The 10,274-nt window shown below is 42.4% G+C and overlaps 1 protein-coding gene across 1 annotated transcript in view; it reads left to right on the top strand.

Annotated features, from left to right (window-relative positions):
• The first annotated feature begins 1,395 nt into the window (after positions 1–1,395).
• Positions 1,396–10,274, top strand: part of cdk6 (cyclin-dependent kinase 6) — a 36,036-nt gene continuing 27,157 nt past the window's right edge. The window contains exons 1-3 of the mRNA XM_044052503.1: positions 1,396–1,953; positions 2,849–3,197; positions 8,038–8,173. Of these exons, the coding sequence (XP_043908438.1) occupies positions 2,974–3,197; positions 8,038–8,173 (360 nt within the window). The 5' untranslated portion in view covers positions 1,396–1,953; positions 2,849–2,973. The remainder of the gene's footprint in view (positions 1,954–2,848; positions 3,198–8,037; positions 8,174–10,274) is intronic.

The following is a 10,274-nucleotide window of genomic DNA, read 5'->3' as shown; positions in this document are numbered from 1 at the left end:
TCACATGAACAATGCTGATGTGAAAATGTAAACGCACACATTTACAGTAATTGGTCTTGGGCACATTGTCTCTTTTGTGATGCAAATTGTTTAAATGTTAGGTTGCCTGTAAATTTGGGCAGGGGAGGCTGCCATACTTCCATGTCATTATCCCTGCATAGTTTTACCTTTTCAATGGAAAAGCAGTGGTTTCTACAAGCGGCATGCAAGACAGGTTTGCACATAAATTACAGCACCAGGGGAATGTTCTTTCTCTGATCTTCTGTGCATTTCTAATTCCCTCCTACAATGAAGTTGGGATAATGGAGCTTGGTTACACGCCTGTAACTGGCTATTCATTAGGATAATCTAACATCAAGTCTCGTCATGTCTACACCGTGTCTGGCATGAAAGAGAGGGGGAAGAAAGTGAACTTTATGTCAGAGTTTGAGAAATATTGTAAAAGGGAGTAAGAATTTTAATTAACACAAATTAATATATGAAAAGAAATTAAAAAACATAGAAAAATATTAGTAGTCAAGAAGTCGACAACTTCATTTTTCTATTCATTTAGAAGTGAAGTTTCAAGAATGTATAATCAATTGTCTGTAATATTCTATTTTTATGTGATAACTTGTGATGTTGGAATCTAATATTTTGACATATAGTTGCATACTAAAACAAAACATTTGACATCTTTTGGATTCTTTCTATTGTATTCAAAGCTTGCCATTGTCATTGTTATCATTTTTTTGTTCACATATTATTATTGATATTAATAATATGTTTACATGTTATGGAGTTACTGGCCTGCAGAAGTGTAGTATTATCAATCACATATTGTGACATTAATCAAATGCAGGCCACAGCCAGAGACAGATAACATCTAGAAAATATACAATTGATAATAATATTGATGATAATAATTATTATTGTTATTAAGTTTTATTATTGTTATTAAGCTTAAGCTATTTTAATAATTTGCTGTTGTGGTGCATGATGGGGGTGGAGCTACGGCAAAGGACCACCCGAGCAGAGGAGACCACGGTCCAGGCCACAGATCAAGCCTCCGGGCCTTGAACCTGACCTCCGAGGACCATCTAGGCCGAGCTTGTCAGCATTCCTGCTGGCACTTTGTCTCCTCGGGCGCTGCGGCTCAATGGTGTGTTAGGGAGATAGATAGTGTGGCCGTCCATCCAATAAACCTCCTCACTCGCCCTCTCCCCTCCCCGAACCCCGCGGTGCTCCCGGTTTTGACACGGCAGACAAAACCCGCGGAGAGCACCATGAATGGTGGAGCACCGAGGAGGCCGAGAGAGAGCAAAAAGGAGGCGGCGGGCCTTTGTAGTCGGGGAGGAATGCGGAAATGTCCCCGCTCCGTGTCAAACCTCTCTGAAGGGGGTCAGGCCACATTCAGCCGGCGTGGGAAAGCCAGGCAGAGCCGGAGCTCATACATACAGGCGAGCGGGGACCGCACTGAGTGCTGCATACACAGGCCGACCCGGGGAATATATGGAGGAGAGAGGGGGAGAGAAAAAAAGAAGAAGAAAGAAAGAAGAAACTGCAAAGAGGAGCGTGGTTTCGGAGGGGCTATATCACGCGTTTGCCTTTGTCCTGTGACCCCCTCCCTCCTGCTACTCCTCTTATATCCCCTCCGCCTCCTCCACACCCTCGTCCACACAAAGTTAAAGCAGTGAGAGTGTGTGTGAGTTTTCGTACAACCCTCCACCCCCACCATTACCACCCCCTCCCCTTGTTTGAGTGTCTCTGCCGGGCTGCTGTCTGTCTGAGGCATGGGGGGTTAGAGCCTGCACCGTCCAACTACCTGTGTGGCCCCTGCATGGAGGAGCACCGCCGCCGACAGGGATGCGTTTGACGCACGGGGACACCGCATCCACAGACGCGAATGCCTCCCCAGCGTTCCCTTCACGGACATGCCGGCGTCACGACAATTATTGACTACGTAAGAAAAAGGTAAACAAGTCGATGTGCGTTTGTGTTGTGTGTTTGTGCAGAGATATTTTTAACAGCACACACGAAGCCGGATGTGTTTCTTTACTTTAAAAGTCCAGACGCGCACATTTCCCTGCTCTCTCTGTTTGTTTAATTGCTCTGTGCGCAATTACTTAAATATTAAATGAGGAGGAGGCGCGGAGTCTCGTGGGAAAACATCTCCAAAACTCGACTTCTGTATATACACACACATATGTGTGTACATATGCAGAGTTTAACGCGCAGCTTTGAGGCTTGAAGGGGGAAAGTTCCACGGCGTTTAAAAAGAATATTGCTGTGGGGAGAGTTGAGACAATGCCACCAGTAGACAGCCACGTGCTCGCCAAGTTTGTGTCGACTCAAACATAAACTTTGATACGACAGGACACGCCGAGCCGTGGACTTATCCACACGTCCGAGGCGGCTGTACGTGGCTTCCATGTGTCACATGTGAGCGTGTTCTCTTTAAAAAAAATGTATTAAATTTCTCCTTTCTTTTCATTCCCCCCCCTTCTATGTGCCGGAGTTGAGACAGCCCACATGATCAAAACTGCAGCAACGTTGCACGTGCGATAAAAGCAGCACTGATTGCGCGAAACGGCTCAGTTCACGAGCTGGATTTGAAAATGTAGGAGATGATGGCTTTAATTCGGATTATTTTTTAGCATTTGTGTTAAGAGGTAGGAGGACATGACTTGCTGTGCGTAACAGGAGGAGGAGTGGACGTTAGAACGCAACGCTGCCCTTGTGTGTGTGTGTGTGTGTTGATAGTCGGAATAAAACATGACAGTGCTGTTGTTGCCTACCTGGAGCAGAGTTTGACCATGTTTGACAAACATGGTGTCTTCCTCCCTCTGTGTCTCCCTGTGTCATCTAGGCATGGTGGCATGTGCCAACCTTTTTCTGTGAATATGCCTTTGTGAAGTCTCTGGCTCGCCACACTCGCCGGGATTCCCCCGCAATACTTTCAGCAAGAGACGAGACTAAAACAAATCTGCAAAAATGGACAGAGAGAGTATTGGCACGCAGTATGAGCAGGTGGCCGAGATCGGAGAAGGCGCCTATGGAAAAGTGTACAAGGCGAGGGATCTGAAGAACGGGGGTCGCTTTGTAGCCCTAAAAAGAGTTCGAGTCCAGACGGAGGAAGAGGGGATGCCTCTCTCCACTATCCGGGAGGTGGCGGTACTGAGGCAGCTTGAAGCCTTCGAGCACCCCAATGTTGTCAGGTAAGTGAAATGGGAGATGTGGGAACACGTGTGTGTGTGTGTTTGCTCCTTCTTTATGACCCTAACTGGCATAAACACTGACCTCATGGAGGCCAAATCCTGGTCCTAAATGGGGCTCATTTCTGAGGAACTGGTTAAGTTTAGAGCTAAGATGTTAGAGGGTTTCAACTGCTTATGGGATAACACTCTGTTCAGGTGAGGGGTCTGCAACCTTTAGGATGAAAAGAGCCATTTATGTTGCTCCCCTCTCCACTGAAATAAAATGACTGTGGAGCCACAAAATGAAGATAATGGCATGTATACATGTTTTTATACAGACCCAACACAAATGCAAAATTATGTACACCCAGTTCTTCCATTGTTTGTGACAAATTAATGACATTAAAATGAACCCACATTGAAATAAATAAAGCGATATTTGGATTGTATGTAGTCCATGCTTGAGAGAAATCCTGGGCATTAATAGATATGTGGATCCAAAGATGGACGGGACTCCAAATGTGTACTTCTTCATGTACACGTTACTGTATTTAAGTGTCGGGAATGGCCTCCCATACTCCAAACACAAGATTGTCGAGGCTTTTCAATATTGAATTTCCCGTAAACATAGCATTGCATGTGCCGCACAAACTATTCAAACCCTTTTATTAGAGGTTTTCACTTTGACAGAATTCTTTTTTCAAAGCTACAAGGAGCCACTGCACAGACCCAGGTTGCAGACCACAGGTTGCAGACCCCCTGGTTTAGGCTGTTATATATAAATGGAAGCTCTGAAAAAGAATAGCTGTGCAAACCTGTGTGTGTGTGTGCAGATTTACTCTTTATTACACTGTTATTATCTTTACGGTATGTACATACAATTTCATTGCATTCTATTTTTATATCTTTATTCTATGTACAGTATATTGTGTGTCTTGCTGCAGCTGCACTCTAATTTCCCAGTTTGGGATTAATAAAGTATCTATTACGTCAGTGGTTGTGTGGCTGTGACGACACGTTATGATTCCAACCTTTATTTGTGAGGACATTCAGGTGGGTGCTCCCAACTTTGTGAGGGGTAGACGTGGATTTAGGTTGAGTTCAGAGAAGAAGTGTATGGCTGGCTGCTGTGGTGCCTTAAGATTTATATAGACCTGCACTCAAACACTGTTTTTGACAGTTTTCTGCTGATATGAACTTGTCTTGCACAACAGCCACCGATAGTAGGTTTACACCTGTCATAGCACAACTTTCACCATATCCATTGTTGCCATAGTTTTTCCTTAAAAGACACACTTCTGTTTGCTACTGGTATGTAGATTGTTACCGGTAGAGTGTTGTAGATTGTTACAAAGCTTGAAGCATCTGCAATTACAGTTCCAAACTGAAGGCATTAGCTTTCCACAGATCTTTGGCAAATTAACCTGGCACAGGTCCCCTCATATGACCTTTTAAAGGCTCAAATGGAAAGTGAAATCAACAATGGTTTTCCGTTTGAATAACCCTGTAAATAATTTTCTTGGTTATTGGCTGTGTTGTCCATAAAAAGCCCCTTCCCTAAAGTTCCCAAAGTCACCAAATTGCAAACAAAAAAACCTCGAAAAATACAGAAAGTCATTTATTTACATGGCTGGACAAGCTATTTGTTCAATTACTGATGTCTTATTCCCAGTGATTCAATCATTGACTTTACAATTTAGATCCAAAGATCCTCTGCCAACGAAAGATAACGACATTTTTATGTGTAACATGATAAAGTGAATGGAACCAGGTTTTTTTCTAAAGGACTGTACAATCAGTCAAACATGGCACATGGTTTGCATTTTATATACATTTGCTTGTATGTGATTGAACACCTTTGAATAAAAGCTACATGTGGTCCAGTTTTATTGTTCTTGTCCTCACTGGTCTGCACGCAGAGGTCGTTTTCCTTCACTTTCGTGATGAATTGTTCACTTAGAGGTCAGGCACTCAGATACTGCGTCAAACACTGGCACTGGCCAAGGTCTGACCTTGGTGCTTGTTTTATTATGGAATATTAAGTGGTTTGGGATTGAGGGGGAAGTTCAAAGTGGACAGTTTCAGAATCACTGCGAGTGCCCTTGTGCCTCTAACAATAATTCCCTGGTGTATAAATGAATAATGGAGGATAATCACTCTGGTTTTTCTATTAAAGGGATCACAATGGGCTTTGTTCTCGCTGGCATCAGTGGACACGGACGTTGTCATAGGTCACTTTTATTTGGTGGTTTAATTAAAATGGCGTGCTTACTGTACAAAGGAACAAGTATCTTTTGTTGCAAAAGTGCAAACTGTAAGGCTCTTTGAACCATCCGAGAAACCTCACTGTCCTCCAGCTTAGCCAAGTAGCATTGCCAAAGCGGCTCAGGCAAGGAAGAGTGCATTGTGGGCTTTCTGTGTGACTCCAGGCAACCCCTGGATGTTTGTAATGTGCACCATTATTCATTCCATATGTGTGGTGTCTGCTCAGAGCCCACATTGTGGCCCGAAAGTCAGGCGACGAGGGGCGTTTAACCCCAGAGCTTCACAAGGAGGGCGCCGCTTTATGCTGTGACATCATGCTCGGCGTTAATATCTTGAACGAATCGCCTCTCTCTCACACACACACACACGTCTGACTGTAGCATTTCCAAGTCCACTGATTACAAGTGTGTTGGCATGGACACGTGATGTCTTGTTGGACAGGAATGAAAGAGTTTCCGGAGAGATTTAGTCACTTCTTTCCATGCTTCAATTTTCAACAGATTATGTAGATTACCTAGTTTAAAATCCAGGAGCCTATGGCCAGCCTTTTTTAACATTTAATTGCCACGTTTGACTATCCAGAATTACCGTTACAGATCTCTGTGATGACATTTTGACTAGTCGTAATTTCATTTTACTAGTACAGTATGAATTGTAGTTGTAGATGACTATAGTTTCAGATATCTACAACTTCATTGTGACATATTTCAAGTTCACTATATCGTAAATGATGCGCAATTGAAGATATCTGCATTGTCCTTTTTTAGATATCTTGAATTAGATAGGTCCAATGAAGTTGGAGGTAGCGGAAACTGGATTTAGAGATATCTAACAATTCAGTTGCGGATATTATAAATATCTGAAATGATACGTACACATGAATGGCGGCATTCTGATGAGTAAAAACTGAATTCCAGATATCTGTAACTGTCGCCTTGACTAGTAAGAATGACGTTGCAGATGTCGGTAGTTTAGATGATCATCATAGATCTGAATTTTTTGCATTTGCAAAAGGTGGCAGTAAAGGCTGCCAGTTTTCTAGCTTTAGTGTCGTCAGATATTGACTTTAAAATGTATCATCGGATATCGTAACACACCTAGATATGCCGATATGACTATTGACTACAACAGTAGGTTTAATAGGCTGCTACCACCGTGACCTCTATGCTGGAAGCCCTCTACAACTAGGTGAGTAGGCAAAATATTATGTTAATTTCACAACAGAAGAGACGGAATGACATCTACAGTTGGGCACAGGGAAAACGTGTATATATCGGTTATCAGCCGATCCACTCCCGATATATCGGATATCAACAAAACGTCCAATATTACGCAACCCTACTCTGTTTATGTTAGCAAACATATTGTCGGAATAATCATTTTGTGTATAGAGTGTAACATTGGGGAAGGTTTATTGGTAGAAACTATACAAAAAGTATATTTGTATATGTGAAAAGTTGCTTTAAAACCAAATATCATTTGGTTTTCATAGCCACAGACTTGGCCTTGTCTATGTAGGTCAGGGCCTTGCTTTGTAGAGGCTACCATCTTGCTCCACTATGTTTCTACAGGATCCTAACTGGATAAACTGAGGGTTAGTGTGCAGCTTAAGAAAAGAGGAATCCTCTGTTACTTTCTACAGTCTAACCATCCAACCAAGTAACATCAACGAACATGTTTACTGCTCATTCTCTTTGACCTTTAGATAATAATAATGCTATAGCCTATAGGTAATGTGATTACAGGAACAATGCATGTCTGATGCAGAACCATCTCCACATCCCTTTATCTCCTCTGTTATCCTCCACTCGACTTCCCATCAAGCATCAGGAGTTGTCATAGTGCCGGCAGAGGAATGTTGCTTGTTGTCCCCAGCTCTTTGAAGAGGACATACAGGATGGTTTTTTCTCTTCTTTTTTTTTCTTCTTTTTTTTCCAGCTTTCCACTAAAGCCTGCCTTTGGCCGGTCGACTGACATAATCTGGATTCTTGGCCTTAGTTAGTTGCCTAGTGAAACACAACCAGAAACACAGCAGTTTGGGATCTGACAGTCTTTGAAGAGCTAAGCTGAGTTGAAAGTTGTCGGCCATTTCAGAGTAAACGGAGAAAGGGATATCGGTATTACTCGCAGGAGAGAATACTCCGGCTGTTTATTCTCTCAAGAACTGACTCAGTTTCTGGCCAAAGATTTATGAGTGAGTGTCCCAGAAAGGATAGTGATTTCTCAGCCTGTCTGAAATCTGACATGTTATGGAAACTATTGGTGGCTCCTACCTGAATATAAAATGTCCTCAAAGAAAAACCAGACAAGAAACGATGGTGGATCTCTTGTGTCGTGCAGTGAATCTTGATTATAAACCCTTTCATTTGCATATTTTTTTGACTTGTCATAGAGAGAAACCATTAGCTTCATTCAGCATCATCAAGGAATATTGAATCAATTACAATGTTAATATTCTTTCTAATAAAGACCAGGCCATTGTTGAGGCGAGAGAGAAGATATCTTGTCTGTTGTGTCGTACTTGGATGCTTCTTTGCTGCATGTTAAGCATGAAATAAATCGTATTAATCTCCTCCACCTGCTCCTCTTGTTCCAGGTTGTTTGATGTGTGTACAGTCTCTCGGACTGACCGAGAAACCAAACTCACGCTGGTCTTTGAGCATGTGGATCAGGACCTGACCACCTACCTGGAGAAGGCCCCTGACCCCGGAGTGCCACCCGAGACCATCAAGGTAACTGTCACCTTTGAGTCGTCATTGTTGGAAATGAATTTGTAACGTGTAAAATGTGTAGGGAACATTGTGCTAGGGTCTCTATTTGAAATAAGAGGAAAGCTTGTTTCTTATCCTCTGTGAAATGAATGTTGCGTGACCACAACCATGTCGCCATGTTACTGTGTGCGATTTCTTGGCCAGAGACCTTTTGGGATGGAGAGCAACTCCCTCCAACATCAGAGGTACCAGGGCGTTTTGAAGGGCAGCACATGTGGCAGATGGGCTCTAAATTAGAGGCTCTGTGCCTTCTCTATTTTCACTTCACCCTTTCTCTCCAACTCTGTGCTGCATTACAGATGGAGGCAGAGGAAGTGTGTGTATGTGTGTAGGTTGGGAAACTAGATTTGAAAAACTAAGATGGCTATAATTCTCTTTCTTCTCTGTTGTAACCCTTTTATTGAAGATGCAACATACTCCCAAGTCACCACCGCTATCAGTTTCTCCAGTTCATTTCATAAATCCACAGTGTCCATTTACACTTTTGCCAAGAGGTCGGAAGTAGACATGTTATCCAGCTCCTTTCCTCTGTAACCTTTCCCTTTTTATTTCAATCTTTCCCACGCAAATCCTTTTTTTGAGTATGTAGATACGTGGTGGACAGTACTGTCTGTAGGGGCTAAGAGGTCTATTTTTGGACAGAGGGACCACAGAGCTATACGTGTCATATTTGAAACGGAGAAGTTGTGGAAGCTAAAGTAACCATTGGTTTTGACCCCAGGGCTGGGTTTATGTTTGAAAGTTTTTTGTTCAGGCTGTTAACGTTGACAGGATGCTGTGCAAGTGTAGACGAGTCAGGTAGATCACACCTGAGGCTTTCCCAGGGTTTTTTTTTTTTTGGCTGAAGTTGATACAGCATGTGGTACTGTAGTTTCTGTGAATATCTGTGCAGGGATAACTATGATATGTATCGTCTCACTGCAGTACTCAAATCCTGCTGCTGTGGTTCAGTAGGTCGAGCTGGTCCCTGAAATATCACTTAATTGGTTCACCAACTGTAAAGAGTGAGGACTGCACGTCTATGTGTCAGGTGTGGCAAATTATTGTAAGCTAAAAGAAGAAAAAAGGACTGCAGTTGTCAAAAGGGAGTAATAAGGCCGTATCGGACCGATATCGATGTCTGTAGATACTCAAGATTCAGTATAAGGCATGAAAAGGTATTATCTAGTTGTGTCTGTCCTGTAGTCAACTCGCCGATATGTCCTGGCCCGAGACACACTCTTAGGGGCAAATGATTTTGTTGTAGGGGTGGGGGAGAAATATCGATTTGGTGATATATCGTCGTCCTTCCTCCTGCAAAAAAATATATCGGAACTGTGTCCTCACTCAAATAAATGAGGGGGACTTGGGTGGAAGTCACTTGGCCGAGCAAGTTTACACCGGGATAATGTCGGAGAAATCTACGTCGGAGAGATGCTCCGTCCACGTTCAATACATAGACTTTATGCACTTTGTTCTCTATGTTGTGAAGAAGTCCTTTTCACAGAAGTTCTGTTGTCTTCAGTTAGACAGATATCGTGATGTAACGCTATATGATTGTCTCTTAATATATTGATTATCACAGAATCATGGTATCGTGATGTTATAAGTATCGTGGACCATGTATCGCATATCGTATCGTATTGTGAGGTACCCTGTGATTCCCATGATGAGTGTCAGAAACAGTGCTGTATGAGTATGTACTGTAGGTATCATGGCTTCCCAATGGATCAACAGTTTATTGTCTTTCTGATATAAACATGCGCAATATATATCGCAAAGGCTGCTTTTCCTTCTTTGCTTAATTTTGAACGAAATAGCTTGGATTTGATTGGGAAATTGCAAAGACCAAATGTCACCGTAAACTCTATTTATTTACCTTTTTATATTAAAATACGTTTTTGAGCAAATTTGTGATACTGGAAGTTGCCGTTGGTGGCAGTTGTAGTAGTTTTAACCTTCAGTATTCCTTCACTATGAATTTGACACCTTAAACTTGTTAGTGCCTTGGGGATAAAGTGATTGATTAATTTATCAATCAACTGACATGATCGATTTAGAATTCTGCTACGTACAGTATCTT

The sequence above is a fragment of the Solea senegalensis genome, linkage group LG20 (assembly GCF_019176455.1).
Source record: "Solea senegalensis isolate Sse05_10M linkage group LG20, IFAPA_SoseM_1, whole genome shotgun sequence".
NCBI lineage: Eukaryota > Metazoa > Chordata > Actinopteri > Pleuronectiformes > Soleidae > Solea > Solea senegalensis.
The sequence above is the reverse complement of the archived record's forward strand: the minus strand, read 5'-3'. Positions and strand labels throughout refer to the sequence as shown.